At 43.8% G+C, this 20802-nt stretch overlaps 1 protein-coding gene and 1 long non-coding RNA gene across 2 annotated transcripts in view; one reads left to right on the top strand and one right to left on the bottom strand.

Annotated features, from left to right (window-relative positions):
- Window positions 1–2124: 2124 nt before the first annotated feature.
- On the top strand, window positions 2125–7386 carry LOC146395353 (uncharacterized). Its single transcript, XR_014832591.1, has 2 exons — window positions 2125–3289; window positions 3687–7386. It is a non-coding gene; the product is annotated as an uncharacterized LOC146395353 (long non-coding RNA).
- The window catches only part of CSE1L (chromosome segregation 1 like), a 52502-nt gene continuing 36648 nt past the window's right edge, over window positions 4949–20802 (bottom strand). The window contains 11 exon segments of the mRNA NM_001243215.2: window positions 4949–6262; window positions 7192–7423; window positions 8375–8521; window positions 10539–10620; window positions 11044–11129; window positions 11229–11326; window positions 11725–11933; window positions 12071–12221; window positions 14542–14639; window positions 16149–16252; window positions 17577–17713. Of these exon segments, the coding sequence (NP_001230144.2) occupies window positions 6173–6262; window positions 7192–7423; window positions 8375–8521; window positions 10539–10620; window positions 11044–11129; window positions 11229–11326; window positions 11725–11933; window positions 12071–12221; window positions 14542–14639; window positions 16149–16252; window positions 17577–17713 (1434 nt within the window). The 3' untranslated portion in view covers window positions 4949–6172.

The following is a 20802-nucleotide window of genomic DNA, read 5'->3' as shown; positions in this document are numbered from 1 at the left end:
TATATATGTATATTCTTTTTACAAGTATTTTTATTAAAACCTACTTTGGTGGAAATACCTACAAGGCCTGCAAGGACAAATTATAAAGCAGTTTTGTGCAGTAATTTTAAGTGACTAGTAAATTTAAAAAATTTACATAAAAACGGTGGGGGGTTCCCATTATGGCTTAGTGCGTTCAGAATCTGACTAGCATCCGTGAGGACTTGGGTTTGATCCCTGGCCCTAGTCACTAGTCAGTGGGTTAAAGACCCAGTGTTGCTGTGAGCTGTGGTGGAGGTTACAGATATGGTGGTTCCTGAGTTGCTGTGGCTGCAGAGTAGGCCAAGAGCTGCAGCTCCAATTAGACCCCTAACTGGGAACTTCCATATACCGTAGGTGTGGCCGTTTAAAAAAAAAAAAAAAAGTGTGGAAAAAATTGGAAGTTATCCCCCAAAGCCCTCTATCCAAACATGAATCCTATCACTCATTTCCACCTGCTTCACTTCTCTCTTTCATGATTGTGCACAGTGCACACGCAGCAGTGCCACCCTCCAAAGCTGAGCTGCAAGGTATGCTTTGGACCACCTGGAGCCTGGGGTCCAGACAAGGTTAGATGTGGCTGTCCCCCATGCCTCCTACAGAGCCTGCCCGCTCCCGTCCAATTGGATCCAGCCTTCAGCTCATTGTGGATCTTCTCACTTCCTTAGGCTGCAGTAGAAGCAGTGATGGGGGCTCTCCCTGACCTTTGACACTGCTGAGCCTGGATGCACCTGTGGGCAGTTAGTGCCACTTTAGAAAGGAACTCTATCATAATTCTGCGTCACTTACTCAGACTGTCCTTAGCTGCCTTTTTAATTGTGTATTGGATCCAGTGGCCAAGTCTTTCTTTCCCAGGAACTGGCCCCAACGTCTCTGAGCTACCACAGGCTTTTGTTCTGTGCAGACAGATACTCCCCAAACATCTGCTCGCCTGGCAGATTGTTAAGAGGGGTGCTGGCAATGCAGACTGCCTACCTGAAAACTCCCCTGGGGACTCTAATGATACCTTATTTTCCTATCTGGCTCCTTGGGTTTATGGACAAGAACAATGAAAACCAGGCTGAATCCAGCTAAGAAAACTGGGACTGCTCAGGCCTTCCCCTAGCCCAGGGATCGTGATTTTTGGCTATGTTGCATGGCTAAGTTTGGGGATGGTTAGGGCCTAGTAGTGTTTGTTGGCAATCGGTCTGTCCTTTGAGATCCCCAAAGTGGCCCTAGACCTGGCCCATCTCTTTCTGAAGTGGTCTGACAAACCTCTGTCACTGCTCCCCTTGGCCAGGCCCCCAATGAGGAGCAGCCTGGTAGATGATGGTGCACTCTGTGTGGCTAAGGCTGCTGGGCTGTGAGAGCACCCATCACTCCTTCACCTCCGAGAGGCCGAGCTGCTGTGATGCAGGTGGGGGAAGACTTAACATTAAGTAGTTTCTCAGATTGTGCAGGGCTTTGAGCAACTGGATGGACCATGAGGGGACAACCAATCCATTTGACCTTGACTCCAAGAACACCCTCTTTTGAGGGATGCAAAAGTCAAGGCAGTGGACCTCAGGAGGAGGAAGTGCAACTCTGACACACTGCCAGGCCCAGCTCCGAGTACTGCTGACACCACTGTAACTGCTGTTGTACTATTTATCCACTTTGACCTTTGAAAAGAGACCTCCACGTAAGGCACAGAAAACAACTACTGCACAGGATGAAACACCATTGGCTGTGACAGCATGAAAATGAAGGTAGAGCCAACAAGTTCCAGGTGGAAGGTGGGGAGGCATCCTATCCCCACCCTCAGTACGTTTGATGGGCACAACTGATAGATCATTATTACTAAAGATAAAAGAACTACAAGATGTAGGGTGGACGTGGTGGTGTGTTTTTAGGGACATACCCGCGGCATATGGAGGTTCCTATACTAGGGGTTGAATCAGAGCTACAGGTGCAGGCCTACACCACAGCCCCAACAACTCGAGATCCGAGCTTCATCTCCAACCTACACCACAGCTCATGGCAACACCAGATTCTTAACCCACTGAGCAAGGCCAAGGATTGAACCTGTCTCCTCATGGATACTAGTTGAATTCCTTTCCACTGTGCCACAATGGGGACTTACTAAGCTTTTTTAAATTTTTATTTTATGTTGGAGTATAGTTGATTTATAATGTTGTGTTAGTTTCAGATGTCTAAGCTTATTTTTCATAGCAGGAAGTCTTATGGTTGATGAATCAAGACGATGAAGAATTGGAGTTTTCCCATCATGGCTCAGCAGAAACAAATCTGACTCGCCTCCATGAACGCAGGTTCAATCCCTGGCCTTGCTCAGTGGGTTAAAGGATCCAGCATTGCCGTGAGCTGTGGTAGGTTGCAGACACGGCTCAGATCCTGCTGTGACCTAGGCCGGCGGCTACAGCTCCTGATTGGACCCCTAGCCTGGGAACTTCCATACACCATGGGTGCGGCCGTAAAAAACCAAATAAGTGGTAAAGAATTAGGAACTATGAGCAGCACTAGTTGAAAGCTCTCGCCTCTGGGAGGGCAGAGACTTGTTGCTCAGTTATAAGCCCGCTTTGCTGTTGGACCTTAACCTCACACAGGTAATAGTCTGACTGAATATGCCCAACAGGTTATGCCCTGCAAATAAAGGAGTATCAACAAAAGAAGTAATGCCCAGTGTAGGTAGGAGTGTGCTACAGCAATTGGCACAACCTTTCCCACAGGAGAAAAAATAGCCCGATAATTCCACCTTCGGGAAACAAATGTAGACAAATGTTTGCATAGAAGGATGTTCATCTCAAGAATTATTTGTAAGATCTCCACATGTCCAACAGTGTTATATATTACAAGTTGGGAATGATGGAGCCAAAGGACAAACTATACATATAAACCACTGAAAATTATATTTGCCAAGTAAGTGCTTTAAATGTTAAAAGAGGGTTTTTAAAAAGCACAGTGCAGAATGACGTAAACTTTGTTTAGGGAGGAAAAATGAAAAAATGTTGGGAGGTTTTTCTTTTTTTTTAAAGGTGTTTTAAAGTTTATTGCTACTGCATGTCTTTACAAGGTTTTTCTATTTTAAAATATTTTCCTGTATGTTCCACAAAGAAAATACAGAATTCCCGTCGTGGCACAGCAGAAATGAATCCGACTAGGAACCATGAGGTTGTAGGTTCGATCCCTGGCCTCGCTCAGTGGGTTAAGGATCCAGCATTGCTGTGGCTATGGTGTACACTAGCAGCTACAGCTCCAATTCAACCCCTAGCCTGGGAACCTCCATATGCCGCAGGTGCGGCCCTAAAAAGTGGGGGAAAAAAAAAAAGATTATTCAAAGAGGGAGAGGGAGGGTCAAAGAGCACGGAGAATCAGTGGACCCAGCAGGAGGCGCTCATCCAGGACTTGCCCTGACATCTGCCCCATGTCTACAAATGCCCTGAGGGTGAGGGCCTTGCTTGGGCCAGTCCTCCTCCGTGGAGACCAAGTCTTCTATCTACTGGGGCTGCTGTATCAGCTGGTAACGCTGGGTCGTGTCCCACTGCTCCTAACAAATACTTCCTCCCAGCCTCGTCCCCCACCCCCCTCTTAAACTAACAGCTTTTTATTTGTACTCTATAGGTTTTTCTAAGTATTTTGTTGTTTTCTTTCTGCTTTTTAGGGTCGCACCTGCGGCATATGGAAGTTTCCAGGCTAAGGTTCGAATCAGAGCTGTAACTGCCTGCCTGTGCCACAGCCACAGCAGGTCCTTAACCCACTAAATGAGCCCAGGGATGGAACCCACATCCTCATAGATACCAGTCAGGTTCTTAACCCCCTTAGCCACGATGCGAACTCCTTATTTTCCATGCTATGACGGTAAGCAGTAGTTAAGCATCCTCCTTTTCCAGAAGAGGAAATAAAAGCAAGGAGGTTAATTTATTTGGTTGAGGTCACAGTTAGAGGCAGACAGTCTGGGATCAGGCCAACCTGGGCTTGAACTGATCGCAAAGTGTCAACCCAGCTCTTCATTTAAAGAATTGGTACCACCACTAGAAGAGTCATTAAGACTTGTCCAGAAACTAGCAATTTCAGCTGACCATCTCTCAAAATCTCTACAAACTAGATAAAAAATTATATTAAAGCATTTTAAAAAGTCATTAACAGAATATTCATGAATTAGGCTAAAGCACTAACCTACTTATTCAGAACTATGCACTTACAAACCATTTTTCATTTCGCTGTTATTAACTGAGAAAGAAAAAAAAAAAATTCAGAACTTAAAGGTGCACCGGATTTTTTGGGAACAACTAATTACCTCTCTAGGAGAAAGAGAAGATAGGGCTCCAGGGATTGAAGCCCTCGTCTTCTCTGGCAGAAATCAAGAGATTAACCTTTGCAGGTGATGGCCCACAACCAGTGGTGTAAATCTAAGACTGTAAAACTCCAATCTTTGGAGTTTAAGATGACAAAACAAGGGCTCTCCAAAGCAGTACCTGTGTCTGCACTGACCTAAAGGTTTAACCAACAGCTTCAGCAGGCACAGAGCCGAGGAGGTAGTCTAGCAGCTTATTTGAGTGCCAAGTATAAACCGGAACCAATTCTGTTTGCCATTTCAGACTTTCTACCTATATTATATTCGTAGTTTAAAAATGGATCCCGGAGTTCCCGTCGTGGCGCAGTGGTTGACGAATCCGACTAGGAACCATGAGGTTGTGGGTTCGGTCCCTGCCCTTGCGCAGTGGGTTAACGATCCGGCGTTGCCGTGAGCTGTGGTGTAGGTTGCAGACGCGGCTCAGATCCTGCGTTGCTGTGGCTCTGGCATAGGCCGGTGGCTACAGCTCCGATTAGACCCCTAGCCTGGGAACCTCCATATGTCGTGGGAGCGGCCCAAAGAAATAGCAAAAAAAGACAAAAAAAAAAAAAGATCCCAGTGCTCTCTCAATATCCACCTGCCAATGACCACTTAAGCCACACAGAAGTACATGGTTTAATGCACCCATGAAATTGTTAAACATAAAAGGCCTAAAGAATAAAACACATTGGTGAGACACTAGATTAAGCTGGAAATGTCTCAATGAACACAACAAAACCAACAGATAAAGAAAAGAAAGCATTCAAGTCAGATGCCTGAGATTTGGGGGGTAAAAACCCACAACCATCCGTGCAGAGTGAGATTCCAGTTTAACGGCACTACATGGACAGTGTAAAATTCCAGCGCGTGTAAAAGCTGCCTCCCTAACGAGAAAGACCACAGACCCCCTGGGCCGGTCTAGGGAGGGGCCAAGCTGGACCCACGTCGAGAGGCTCCTCCCAGATCTCAGGTTCTAAGACCCCGGGTTTTGAAAAGTTCCAACTAACCTCCAGACTGCAGAGAAGAGGATGTGAAAGAGAGCAAACATCCGCAGCGTCTAAAGCACTGACGAGCCTCGTGACGCCTGGCAGAGCATCTCCTTCCAACCCACAGAGGAAAGCGCCTTGCTGGAGTTTGTGCTGCTGCCCAGGGAACAGTCTAGCTAGAAAGTTCTAATAGATGAGCTCCAAACCTGTAGTAATCGTGCCCTTTCCTTCTAAGAAAGACTAAGTAATCAAAGTTTGAATTATTTAGAAATTACTTTATGGAGTGCAGGGGAGGAAAAAAAAGTAAAGAAATTCATTATAAAAACTTCAGCACCCAAAGCCTGTCCTTAAGGTGGTCTTAGATACATATTTTAGGGTTTTTTTTTTATTGCTGATAACAGATTTCCTTGGCAGGTTACACAAGTTATTTCTCAGCTTATTCACATTTCCAATAAAAGCTTAAGGAAACAGACAAAAATACAAGGGACACAAGAAATACGATGGCAAAGCCTCAAAACAAAAGGGTTTGGTAACAGGAAAAAAAAAGTACCTCCACAGTCTGCGTCCTTCACAATTTTTTAGAATTACGGAAACACTGCAATTGCTCAACTCAGCGTCACACACGAAGCTAGTAAAAATGTCCTTGTCGCTGCAAACTGAAGAAGTCACCCATTTATATTCATGATCACACAAACCACCGCATCTGCTCAAGGTTCGGATTAAAGCAACATTTAATATTCTTTACAAGATGGAATCTGTGACAAGTTCAAAAGGAAAACTTGCTTTTTAACGCAGCTGTGCTCAGACTCGATGTCCTCAGAGACCGTCCTAGGCAAGGCCAATTCCAAAAAGCCAGAGTTCACAGCAGCGTCACGCTGGCCGCCTGAAGGTACCCCTGGAGGTACTGCAGCGCTTCTGCGTTGAGGCTGGTGCTCACCATTGATGGAACCTACAGAGGATGGGGGGCAGACGCGCTGCTTGGTAGAGACCCTCACGCACCAGAACAACCCGCCCCGCCCCACGGGGGAGCTGCCGCAGCCGTGGAAAGGGTAATCCCTCAGCACTGACTCTTGAAGGGATTTGCAAGTAACTCAGAACTGCTTTTATACCTTCAAAGATGGATAGGTCGAGAAAGGGGATCCATGAGGAATTACTGCTTTAGTGCTCAGTGTGACAGTGGTACTGTGTGGGATTACCGAAAAAGTCCTATTTGTTCCTGATGCATAATGAGGTGAGTCTGGTTGAAAAGACAGGACGCCTAAGGCTTGCTCTAAAATTACTTACTGAAGAGCCACACACAAGGGCTTTTACCCTTTTTTCTGTATTTCGAGGTCTCCATAATAAAGCAATGAAAAGTGTAATAATCTTAGAGTTTCTAACTAATGCAATTACAAGGCCATTATTTGATGTACTCTATGATTCATTATTTCTGAGTATGTTGCAGTTAACAAGAAAATCAACACCTACATTTTAATAACTGAAACAATCCTTTCTGGGGAATAAATACATTTCTAATCCAAAGCTTTTATCCTCCTTTGTCTTTATTTGTAAAATCATTTGCACATGAGCCAATCTTTTTTTTCCCTGGCTGTACCTATGGCATGTGGAAGTTCCCAGGCCAGGGATCAAACACAGGGCACAGCAATAACCTCAGACACTGCAGTAACAACACTGGATCCTTAACCCGCTGTACCACAGGGGAACTCCAAGAGCCTGTCATTTTAATTTCTTTAAAAAAGGGCCTCGAAGACAACTCTGTGGGATGCTGACTATGGTGAACAATGCTCACAGAGCCCAGAACTACTGCCTTCTTGCCTTCCCGGGAAGGTCTGTTAATGGGAAGACCGATCGGAGGTCTCTGGCAACAACGACACTTACCCTTCCTGGGCAGGCAGTAGACAACTTGTGAAGCGACTGTGCCAGGTGAATTTTGGGGTTGTTTACCATTTGACCGACAGGATCATGCTCTTTTTTCCCAGCAAATGCCAACTGTGAGAAGGCAGTCTGGTATCCTGGTGTGTCTTCTATGTCAATAAAATGTTCTTCGTCAGGAATGGTGTCATCCTCAGGTAACTCAAACAGGCCAATCAGCGACTGTAACAAAGGGGTCCTGGGTTGGGAGATGACAGAAGATGTAAGCGACGACTTGAAAGACTTAAGCAATAAGGAGAAGCCCTCGGGACACTCAGCACAAGAGCAACACGAGGTCTCTGAAATTCCGATGGACACCAGTGCGAAAGCCTCTCCAGAAACCACCCTTCAATCCTTTCGGCCAAAGCACCCCAACTTCTCTCTTGGAAACTACTCCATCCCCAGAGCACTCAGAGCTGGCTGTGCAACGCGGGCCTGACTAATTACAAGGGCATGTGCGTCAAGCCCAACGAAGGAAGTTCAGCGCTTTAAGTTAGGAGAAAAAAGCCTCAAGTTGTCAGATCACTTGATGGAAGATGCTTGCCCGAGTGAAACCATACGAAGGAGAGGAGAGGCCAGAGGTCAAAAAAAGCAGGGCGCCAGACACAGAGCACAAGCACGGTAAGATCTTCTCTTGGCCTCTCTGTTTCACCTCTTAAAGACCTGAGCCAGGGACTGCCTGTTGTGGTGCACTGGATTGATCTGGCTTATTTCTGGAGGCAATGGTTCAATCCCTAGCCTGGCCCAGTGGGTTGGGGATCCGGCATTGCTGCAGCTCTAGTGGGCCGCAGTATGGCTCAGATTTGATCCCCTGGCCCAGGAATTTCGTTTGGCTCAGGGGCAGCCAAAAAAGAGGGAAAAAAAAAAAAAAAAGACTCAAGCCAGTTGACTCAGTGACTGTCATGAACGTCTTAGAGACGTCTCAGGCTCTCAAAGGGGCCCATGAGTTCCCTCCCTAAGTAGTTAACCAGAAACCAAGATCTTTCTAGACCCCCAAGAATCCACAAGGCATGTCTTGGATCTGACTGTTGCCAGGGGGGAAGCTGAGATCAGAACTCAATCCTTAGTCCCCAACAGAGTAAGCGTGGTTAATTCTGTAGTCACAGGGGAAGGAAACTCATTTCCAGAAATTTCACAATGGCGTACTTACCACAGCTTGGTGTACTCTGTATCCATCATTGGGGGACATTCTGTCAGTAATTTGGTTATACCAACCGCACAAATCTTTTTCTCTACATTCCCAGATACTTTCTGAATTTCAGGAATAATGATTTTTTCCAAAACCATTCCAAACATTCTATTAATCAAAGCAAAATAAATTCACTCAATATTTAATTACAGTAGCAGTCTAATTTAACCGTGAGATGTTTATGTTATTTACACCTAATGACTCCTTATGAATATAATAATACAAAATAACAAGTTTGCTTAATTCTGGTCAACTGAATGCAAGAGGCTTTAAGATGACAAAACAAAAACATCAAACCTCTACTCTGTGACCAATTGCCATCATCTGCTGTGAATACTACCATAAGCCTATGCTCAGGGAAAAGTCTTGACAGCCATTTTTTTGGTTTTATGGGTTTTTTTTCAAATTACTCAAGAATCTTTGAAAAAATGAGACATTAGGAAACAAGAGCAAGAAGGAAAAAGACTCACCATCACCCCATCATTCAACAATAACTAGTTTTTAACATTTTTGGATTGTAAACTTCCCAACTTTCTGTTTACATACCTGTACATGTATAAATGTTAATGGCTGTATATTAAGAAAATGATTTGGCCAATGCTTGCTTTTGGAAACATCCTAAAAGTTAAGTTTTTCATAATTTTAAATGATATAAAATTCTGCTTATACTTTATTACATTCTTTGAAGTGGAAATAGTAGGTATCAAAGAGCGTGGACAGGAGTTCCCATGGCAGTGCAGCGGAAACGAATCCCAACTAGTACCCATGAGTATGTGGGTTCAATCCCTGGCCTCATTCAGTGGGTTAAGGACCTGGCATTGCCATGAGCTGCAGTGTACGTCACAGACATGGATAAGATCTGGTGTGGCTGTGGCAAAGGCCAGCAGCTGCAGCTCTGATTCGACCTCTAGCCTGGGGCCTTCCATATGCCTTGGGTATGACCCTAAAAAGCAAGCAAGCAAGCAAACAAAGAGGACAAACAATTGGATGCTCTTAATAACAAGTTCATATATTTTGCTCCACAGAAAGACAATGCCGGAGTTCCCGTCGTGGCTCAGTGGCTAACAAATCCGACTAGGAACCACGAGGTTGTGGGTTCGATCCCTGGCCTCGCTCAGTGGGTCAAGGATCCGGCGTTGCCGTGAGCTGTGGTGTAGGTTGCAGACACAGCCCTGATCCTGTGTTGCTGTGGCTCTGGCGTAAGCTGGCAGCTGTAGCTCCGATTAGACCCCTAGCCTGGGAACCTCCACGTGCCATGGGTGTGACTCAAAAAAAAAAAAAAAAAAGAAAGACAATGCCAGTTTAGGCACCCTCTAGCACTGCTTGAAACTGCTCATTTCCTCACAATCTTCAATAGCTAGAAAGCATAATTTCTGGTATTTTCAGGTTAATTTACATTACTTATAGTTTACATTATTTGATAAAATACAGATACAGAGATTTAAACTGAAATTTCTCTCTAAGCAGTGGTCATCTATCATTCATTCCTTTATATCCTTTCTCTATTAACTGGGAAATGCTGCCTATCTACATTCTTAGGCACATACACTAAATAAGTCTGAGGCCAAATTGTACTACTCTCATTTGAAAAATCACTGTTGGGAGTTCCCGTCGTGGCGCAGTGGTTAACGAATCCGACTAGGAACCATGAGGTTGCAGGTTCGGTCCCTGCCCTTGCTCAGTGGGTTAACGATCCAGCGTTGCCGTGAGCTGTGGTGTAGGTTGCAGATGCGGCTCGGATCCCACATTGCTGTGGCCCTGGCGTAGGCCAGAGGCTACAGGTCCGTTTTGACTCCGAGCCTGGGAACCTCCATATGCCGCGGGAGCAGAGCGGCCCAAGAAATAGCAAAAAGACAAAAAAAAAAAAAAAAGAAAGAAAAATCACTGTTGGCCTTAACAGAGGCAGGCTCCTGGAGTAATGCCAGCTGTCTAACACTGGCTATAGAGTATGCCGGGGGAAGGCGTGGGGATACTTCTGGGAATTAGACTATTTTTAAAACCACAAAGATACTATGACTGCCTCAAGAACTATAAAGTCATCTATAAAACAGAGATATTGCTTTGTACTAAGATAACAAATTTTTTGCTTAAAAAACAGAACAATAATTTTTAAAAAAAGACTTACTTTGGTTGTATACCGTCAAATATTTCTTGCAGTGCTAGTGCCCCGTATTTTATGCAATACAAATTAATAAAGACTAAGAAACCTGTTGAAAGGAGATGCAGAGTATCAACACAGAGGACTCACTGCTCTAGAGCAATGTAGTGAAAGTCTGCCAGTATTCGCCAATCACTAGCACCCAGTGACTAACTCCGGCACCAACACTGGCCTTTCCATACAATTTAACATACAGAATTTCTGCCTTTATACTACAGTCATAAAAAGTCTTTACATACAGTCTCTCTGATTTATATTTCTTCATGGTATTTCTATTAAAAATGTCTTGGTATTTAAACTTACAAACCAACCTTTGGAACACACGCTGCTTTTGTGTTTGCAGACTATAAGCATCTTAAAACATTTTATACGAAGTTTCTAACTGATAAAGCTTATTGTAAGCATAAAGTCTAAGGGTTTTAGCCACCTTCCTTCATTATTTCTGTAGGAACAGCCAAATGATTTTACTTACTCTTGATAAACTTGGTTGTTTTGGAATTCTGAAGTCTTTGGAATAGCAGAATGAAGATTTGCTTCCTGTACTGGTCAACTGACTCACTAAAGAAATGAATAAAAGCGGTAACCTAAATTGAGCCTTCTCCCGAGTACATAACAGAATCCTCAGTTAACGTACAGCGAGGTTACAGTCATACTCACGGAGGCATGTGCTCTATTATACTGTTTAGAAGATAAAAACCTTGGTGGTCATTGGCTTTGGATGCAATCAGCTTCTGAAAGACACCTAACAACCCAGGCTACAACAAATTAAATAATAATTAGGTAAAGAGGCAAGGAGTAATCGTTCCAAAAGTTAAATAAGTGATATATTTTGGGGAAACGTGCATGCTGTCATAATCCAATAGCGTTTTTTCTGTATTTCTCACTTTTGAAGTGTAGAGAAAAAAACAAAATCCCAAACAATAAGCCCTTAAAGTTTGTAAAATAAAATTATTTGGCTCTTATTATCTCCATGGCAGAAAATACAAAATAAGGATGCCTGCCCTTCTAATAAAATATACATTAATGTTTTCTATGAATTACTTTATTAAATTTAAAAAATGTTTAAAAATCTGTCATCTGTCATCCTTAGTTTCCATTACCTTATAAAATTAAAGTTTACAGCAAAAAAAAAAAAAAAAAAATTCTGACTCACGATTTTGTCAGCTGCAGCACTTGCTATTGTATTTGAACCTCGTTCTAAGAATGCTTGGAGAAGCCTCACTAGAGCAGGAATATTTCCTGTTCTTTCCCAAAGCACTGGCTGAAGGAGATGAGGAAATAAGGCCATATAGGAAGATGGGATGTCATTTTTGTGTGTTTCCAGAAGCAAAGACATCACTTGAAAGACATACGGAATAAATTCTGTTGATGAAAATAAAAACAGAGTTGTCAGCTTCAAGATGAATGGCTCTGACATAAAAAATACCTACCTCTTAGGCATTTTATACCCACTTTAAGAAGTGTATTCAACTGGAAAAAAATAACTTTCCTTCACTTACCTTGTACATCATTTTGTAAAATTTCAGTAAACACCAGAAACAAAGCCTCCTCGAAATTTACAACAGCAGCAGGGTTAGCCTTGCAAGTTATTCTTATGGATAAACATATTGCTTCAAACATATAGTGATTAAAGTGAGGTTTGCTTGGGTTCTGAAATTAAAAAAAAAAAAAAAAAAAAAAAAAAGCTTATGACTCTAATAATCCAAGTGACTATATTAAAAATAACCTAGAACACATCCAACTTTACTGGGAATGTGTTAAAAGAGATTCTATTTTTCTGGCCACACCCATAGCATGTGGAAGTTCCTGGGCCAGGGACTGAACCTGTGCCACAGTAGTGACCCGAACTGCCGCACTGACAATGCTGGATCCTTAATCTGTTGTGCCAGAAGGGAACTCCCAAGAGATGTCATTTAAAACGAACAAACAAACAAACAAACAAACCAATATTAAGAAAAAACACCATTACACTAGAAAGCTTGCATACATGCTAAAATTTTATACTGACTTTAAAATTCAGAAAATAATAGTCACTGATGCCTGTTTGGAATTTTTTTTTTTTTTTTAAATGGGCAAAAGTCTACTTAGGAAAAAAACTTCAGAGTCATAGGGAGGTGACGACACAACCCTCAGCTGCCAGCACTTGTAAGGAACCTTCTTAACCCAGTGTGCTTTGCCGGAGCCGTCACTGTAAGTAGTGGTGGGAGAGACGAGCGAGGACACGCAAGGCCTGACCCTGCCACGAGCCCTGTGTGGGGCCTCAGGCAACCCTTCACCTCTTTGGGCCTCAGTATGTCTCCCTTCACAGTGACAATCCTTCATAACAGGGGTTTTCAATTTTCTTTTTCAAACAAAATCCTTGTTGGAACGCTACCACATAAATGATGAACCCAGAAGATGAATGTGTATGAACAGGGGCAGGTAAAAGTGAGAGACGCTGCTTCTCTTTTCTCTCAACTGCCCCAAACCCACGCAGGCCTGAGACCCTTACCTGGAACTCGGCAGAAAATGATCACTAGTCTCAAAGTCCCTCTACTACTTACTTCCTAGGGAGTCATCTCCTTTTCAAATAGTAACTGAGAACAAGCACCTGCAAAGGAATTTTGTTGGCCTAAACCAATTTTTTTATTTTCTAAAAACGGGTATTGATATTTAAATATGGATCAAAATATCTATAACTTTTTTTTTTTTTGTCTTTTTAGGGCTGCACCCGCAGCATATGGAGGTTCCAAGGCTAGGGGTCTAACCGGAGTTACAGCTGCCGGCCTATACCACAGCCACAGCAACCTGGGATCCAAGCCACATCTGCACCCTACAGCACAGCTCACGGCAATGCCAGATCCTGAACCTACTGAGCAAGGCCAGGGATCAAACCTGCGTCCTCATGGATGCTAGTCAGATTCGTTTCCGCTGAGCCTCGACAGAACTCCAAGAAACTAAAATTTTTGATCAGAGGAGTGAACTTTATTTCTGAGTCAAAAAGTATAGACACAAGAGTCAAAGAGTATAGACACAAAGTATTATTTCCAGAAGGCTTAAGGAACAATAAAACATAATGAAGTCTGAACAGCGTCTTTTGCGTCCATCTGGTGCAAAGCCTACTTCTTCCATCTAAGATTATGTCAGATCATTTGTACTTTTTCGGTTTTCTTCAGGTGAACATGTGTTAGTGAGAACAGGAGTTCCTGTTGTGGCTCAGCAGGTTACAACCTAACTAGTATCCATTAGGATGTGGGTTCGATCCCTGGCCTCACTCAGTGGGTTAAGGATCTGGCGTTGCCACGAGCTATGGCAAAGGTTGCAGACGTGGCTCAGATCCCGCACTGCTGTGGCTGTGGTGTAGACCGTTGGCTATAGCTCCAATTCACCCCCTATCCTGGGAACCTCCATATGCTGCAGGTAGGGCCCCAAAAATCAAAAAGCAAAAATAAAAAACAAACAAAAAAAGCCCCACCAAAATAAAATGAGAATAAAAATGTTTTAAAAATTTCTGAGCCTACACTTAAAGGTAAGTGCTGCCATGTCTCCAATCTCATGTCATCCCACACATTCAGAATCACACACCAACTATCAGAAGAATTCATAGATCTTAGTCTGTCAGACCTGTTGCAGGGAGTTTTGAGGCTAAAACAGTTTGGAGCATTTAGGTCAAAAAGCAACTGCAGGAGTTCCCGTCATGGCACAGTGGTTAACGAACCTGACTAGGAACCATGAGGTTGCGGGTTCGGTCCCTGGCCTTGCTCAGTGGGTTAATGATGTGGCGTTGCCGAGAGCTGAGGTGTAGGTTCCAGACGTGGCTGGGATCCCGCGTTGCTGTGGGTCTGGCGTAGGCCGGTGGCTACAGCTCCGACTGGACCCCTAGCCTGGGAACCTCCATATGCCGCAGGATCGGCCCTAGAAAAGGCAAAAAGACCAAAAAAAAAAAAAAAAAAAAAAAAAGCAACTGCACTCTCAAAACTGGTTCTGTTACCTTACTAACAGCTAATAGCTTCTGTGTAAGCTGTGTGATGAGAGTAGGGATGTAGGGGATTATGGCTTCTTGTAGAAGGGAAAAACTTCTCATGATAGCTGTAAAATATAAAAAGAGCAAAAACAAAGAGTTTAGTTAAACCTCAGAACAAAACAGTGATGGGGGTGGGGGAAGTCCACTGACTCATCAACTAAAATTTTAAGACCTTTAAAACAACCCCTAGATAGCTCTCTATATTTAAAAATAATTTAAACTTCCCTTCATTTTTAAAATTAGGCCAAGGATTGGCAACAAAGTTTAGCTGGAAAGTATTATTTCCAGAAGGCTTAAGGGACAATAAAATATAATGAAGTGACTACAAAGGCAGACAAAGAGGAGGGGGAAGAAGTGACGGGGGAGCAGCAGGTGGAGGGGAGGGCTACTTTGAGTCCCTTCTTTTCAGAATAAATCAGTGGCATGAAATGTTTACCCCTCGCCTATTGGAAATATGATCACAGCACACCAGAAGCTGAAAGACAGGACACCTGCCCATCTCCTCCCAAAAGAGAAATTAGGAGCCCAAGAAAAATTGAAAGAACACACACATATAAAACTATGGAGAGGGCCCATACTGCAAAAGTAACAGTGCGTTAATAGGCACCTGAAAACATCTGGCTTGGGAGAGCAATCCACTATTAAGCGAAAAAATGTACGCTAGCTGATTTTGCACAAACAGAAGAGATGTTTACTAAACGGCACTCCTGCTATACGCCGAGCACGCAGTTAGCCTCTCCTGCCTCCTTCACTTGCAGCGACGGTGAAGACCTGCCTCCCGAACCACTCCCTGCCCTTCTCCTCAGCTCAGGCCTCACGTGCTAGACAAAGTCAAAGGTTATAGGTGCATCGGTGCCCCTCCTCGCTGGCACAGGGTCCTTCCATGCACTCATAGTATTTATTAGGGTGGTCATCACACACGGGTGCCCCTGTACCTCCTAGGGACATGAACCAGTTAGCCACCTCACACAAATGGGCATTTAACAACAGGAGTTACACATCACTGCTGGGAGAAAGACAGTGCTGAACAAACACACACCTAGATGTCCAGTCACACACACGTAGAAACACACGTACACACATATACACTCCGCAGTCTGGGCCCATGCCAGAGGCATCAGGAAGATTCTCTGAAAAGCATTTCCCATGAGCCCATCTTGGAGTGCAGCCCTGCCTGAGACGAATAAGGCTGTCCCAGAGCTGTCACCGAGATGCTCCTGGTGTAGCACCTGCAGCATGTCTGTGGGCTCTAGCACACACCCAGGTTTCACACCAAGCCTCACTCAGTGTCTGGGCTCATCCTTGCCCTCAAAAAAGTCAATCTAGGAGAAGAAAAATAAGTTTGCTACATTTTCTTTACTAAGAGGAGTTCTGTATCAAGGTTAAATTTTTTTCCGAAAATACTGTTAACAATAAACAGTATTTTTCACTTAAAAATATCTAAACCCATCTAATTCTTTATAAATAGTATCTGGTTCATAGACTACATAACCTCAAGTACAGCTCAGAGTATTTTTACCACCCGTTATCTGAGATTATATACTTATAGTCTGAACACCAAGGAAATGGCCTACCTTTCATAATATATTCATTTTCTGAAGAGCCAGGAAGTGTGAGAGCTTTGAAAAGGTTTGTTAGCAGAATCTCAACAAACGGTGCGATTTCTGCAGCTGTAAAGCTATAGATGAAAAAACAGCTTTCAGTCACTACCAACTCTTGAGCTTTTCACTCTGGAATACCCTTGGCAACTACTAAATCACACTTCTTGGCATACAAGCGAGCCATTTCCCACCACTGACAGTCGGCAGAAAGCTCAGGAAAATATTTCTTTTACAACTGCTCATTTTAAATTCCTAAGAAGGCACATCTGGGACCAAACACAATTAAACCCCAAACCAGGCAAGCTCAACAGCATCTAAAGCCGTTCAGGTCATCTTTGGTTCACATCTGTCATGACCAAGAACAGAATTCAACTGTCATCTAGTTTTCCAGGAGGTAGAACAGGTTCAGAACTGTTTCCTACGTAATGTTTGAGCCTGAAAACAGGTACTGGCTTGATTCACCTTAAAGGAAATCCTTTCAACCCTTAATTGGCCACTGAGCACATCTATACTTCAAATTCTTGATAAAGAAAAGAACCTAGAATATTTTCCATCTCTTATCCAAAGCTCAGTTTTAAGAAATAACACTGCTGACAAATGGTCTGAAAGACACACAGACCAACCATCCCCCTACATTTAAACCTTGGATCAGGCTACTACCTTAGACCCTGGAGAATTACTTTCCGTCAGCTGTGTCACATCTCTGCACTGAGTGAGATTACAAAAACAGCCAGGTGAAAATAAGCATGATGTTGCTAAGAACACTGCTAGGACACAGTATGTCCACTTCTGAGATACCTTCTGAATAACTTTATTTATTTATTTATTTATTTATTTTTGCCACACCCAAGGCATATGGAAGTTCCCAGGCCAGGGACTGAATCTGAGCCACAGCTGTGGCAAGGCTGGATCCTTTAACCCACTATGCCAGACCGGGGATCAAACCCACACCTCTGCAGCAACCTGAGCCGCTGGAGTCATATTCTTAACCCACTGTGCCACAGCAGGAACTCCTGAATAACTTTTATTTTAATCTTATGGGCATTATGGGAATTTTAACTCACCAAGCTTTTCTCTTTGCCTTGGATGCTAGAGGATTCCACATAAAATTAAAGAGTTTCTTTAACTACTGTATAGGATCCTTTGCCACATTTCTGTTTATTAACCTCATACCCCAGTTATTTTTCCTTTGGTGCAATTTCCTCTATTTAACTTTACTGTCATAATGTACCTATTTTGGCATGTGGTCTCGAATCCTTTTGGAATGAGAAACCGTATAAATGAGTAAAATGTACAGATTTCTTTTTTCTACCTACCAATAAAATGATGTGTACCAACACCTCTGACCAGTACAGAACAGTCTCCACCCCAAGATGAAAAAACACAGAATCCAATACTTACAGAGTGGCGTTGTTAGGCCCTCTCATAGTAAACAGTCTCTCAAGAGCATGTGCAGCGTAAGTATGAACAACAATACTTTCAGCTTGAAGATGATTAATCAACAGAGGAATAGAAACTAAAAGATGCTCTTTTGGTACCTGAAAAAACAATAATATACATGGTCTAACTCAGTGATGTTATCTTTCAGCAAAAGACAAACGGTAGAGAAGGACGTTCTATTTCTAAAAAGTGTGTTTTGTTCAGCTATTACAATGGAGAAATCAAAACCTCTACCTCCATATAATGGTTCAATTCACATTCACTTTTCCAATTCTCTTTCTCCAAGCATAAAACTATAATTAAGGTAAAATTCTGTAGGTAAAAGAATACACCATAAAATAATAATATCATGGAGACAGACTGATTTCATTAATCTTAGGTACTATTCTTTCCACTAGCAGGGATTTCTTGAAAAAGTCATTCAGGCTCTTTGTGCCTCATTTTCTCTTCTTCAAAAAAAGGAGAATAAGCAAACTCATCTTGATTAAAAACCTCTAAAATTTTAGAATATCCATCAGTCTTTAAAATAGAACAGCTTCGGAGTTCCCATCGTGGCTCAGTGGTTAACGAATCCAACTAGGAACCATGAGGCTGCGGGTTTGATTCCTCCCCTTGCTCAGTGGGTGAAGGATCCGGCGTTGCCGTGAGCTGTGGTGCAGGTTGCAGACGTGGCTCGGATCCCGTGTTGCTGTGGCTCTGGCGTAGGCCAGTGGCTACAGCTCCAATTGGACCCCTAGCCTGGGAACCTCCATATGCCGCAGGAGCGGCCCTAGAAAAGGCAAAAAGACCAAAAAATAATAATAAAATAAAATAGAACAGCTTCACAAGGTTGCATGTAACCCTGGTGGTTACCTGTCAAAGACATAGAGAAATCAAAACTCGAGCGAGAGGATCAAGACGGCAGAGGAGTAAGATGTGGTGCTCACCTTCTCCCACAAATACACCACAAAAAAATCCTACAAGGAGAACGATTCCCACAGAACATCTACTGAGCACTGGCAGAAGAACTTAAACCTCCAAAAAGGTCAAGAAACCCTCCACATAACTGGGTAGAACAAAAGAAAAAAGAGAGAGAGAGACAGCAAAGGAATGAGGACGGGACTAGCACTCCCGAGCAGGAGGTGTAAAAGAGAAAAGGGACCCACACCTTAGGAAGCCACCCAACTGACAGGGAGATGAGCCAGAGGGACCTCGAAGTCACGAGAAAGGCACAGCAGCTGGACTGAGGAGGGCAAAGCAGAGTGAGAGCTGCAGAGATCCTTTACACCACTGCCCTGGACACCACAGCCTGAGACATTGGGACAAGGGCTGGGCGGTGAGATTCAGGCTCTGGAGGTCAGTTCTGGGGAGAGGACTAGGGGTGGCTGTGTGGAGACAGCCAGAGAAGCTAGGGAGCAGAAAGCCACAGCAGTGGGAACACGGGAGGCGGTCTGGGCCCACCGGAGAAGCAAGGCCGCCACTGTCACGGAGGGCGAGAGGCAGACCCCCTGAGGAATCTCCTTCCCTGCACAAGTACAGACTCTCAGAGGGCAGGGCGCCTCTGGCACAGGCTATGGGTGGGGAGGTGCCACTTGCTTGGGTTGTAGGTGGCCAGGCACCTCTTGTGTGGCTAAGGGCAGCAGGGAGCCAAGCACAACGCAGCACCTCTTGTGTGATCTACAAGCGGCAGGAACAAACCATAGCAGTCATGTCAGACACCAGAGGGGGGCGTGGCCCACCACCACTAGGAGTCTGTGAACAGGCTCCACGGGCGGCCCCAGCCACCTCAGAGGTGGGCAAAGAAGAGGGCACTGCAACTGAGTACCACCCGTTGTTACTCTCACTCCCCCTGCTGCTGCCACTGCCGAATGCTCAGGGCAGTGCAAACACAACACCTGATCACTGTCACTTCCCAGTGCCCTGCAGCTAGGGGCAGCCTGTGCCACTTTCCCAGAGGTCCTTGCCACTGTCGAGGGCCCAGCAACCAGACACTGGCTACTAGCCCTGCCCGTTTCTCCCATCTCCCCGGAAGCACAGGCAGGTCCCTAAAAATAAAAAACCCTCACAAAACACCCAGGGGCACACGCACATATAAACAGTCCTCCAAGACTACAGTAGTTGTTTTCCTTAAACTCACAGAACAAAAAAAGTATAAGCAAAATGAAGCAGCTCAGGAACCATTCCCAGTTAAAAGAACAGGAGAATGCACCTGAAGGAGAAAATAATGAACCAGACCTCTGCAGTCCAACAGACACAGTTCAAAAAGGAGACAGTGAAAATACTGAAGGAATTAAGAGCGAATATGAAGGAATTAAAAGCAGATATGAAGAGTGATGCAGAGTCTTTAGAAAGGAACTAGAAAATAGAAGGAGGAGCCAAGAAAAATTAGAAAATTCCTTTGCAGAGATGCAAGCTGAGTTAAAGGCACTGAAGAGCAGAATGAACAACACAAAGGAACAGATTAGTGACTTGGAAGATAGAATAATGGTAATCACCCAATCAGGACAGCAGATAGAAAACCAATGAAAAAACATGAAAGGAATGTAAGAGATCTATGGGATAATATAAAGCAGGCCAGTCTAGGCATAATAGGGATTTCAGAGGGAGAAGAAAATGGTGACTGAAAATATATTTGAAGAAATTATGTCTGAAAACTTTCCAAATCTAAAGGAAACAGTTATCAAGACAAAGGAAGCACAGAGGGCCCCAAACAAGTTGAACCCAAACAGGCCCACACCAAGACATATTATAATTAAAATGGCAAAACTTAAAGACAAAGAGGGGATTCTAAAGCAGCAGGAGAAAAACAAAAAGAGTTAATTATAAGGGAACCCCCATAAGACTATCAGCTGATTTCTCTACAGCAACACTATAGGCCAGAAGTGAATGGCTAGTCAAAGTTCTAAAAGGGAAAAATCTGGGAGTTCCCATCGTGGCTCAGTGGTTAACGAATCCGACTAGGAACCATGAGGTTGCAGGTTTGATCAGTGGGTTAAGGATCTGGCGTTGCCGTGAGCTGTGACTGTGGTGTAGGCCAGTGGCTACAGCTCTGATTAGACCCCTAGCCTGGGAACCTCCATATGCTGCAGGAGTGGCCCTAGAAAAAGGCAGGAAGATAAAAAATAAATAAATAAAAGGGAAAAATCTGCAGCCTAGAATACTCTATCCAGCAAGAATAACATTTGAAAATAGCAGAAATAAATAATTT

This window comes from Sus scrofa, chromosome 17 (assembly GCF_054392235.1).
Source record: "Sus scrofa isolate SSC_HxYL_T2T_F1_AM1 chromosome 17, Sscrofa_HxYL_maternal_Yorkshire_Landrace_v2.0, whole genome shotgun sequence".
In the NCBI taxonomy this organism is placed as follows: domain Eukaryota; kingdom Metazoa; phylum Chordata; class Mammalia; order Artiodactyla; family Suidae; genus Sus; species Sus scrofa.
Note: the sequence above shows the minus strand (reverse complement) of the source record. Positions and strands in the feature narration are given on the sequence as shown.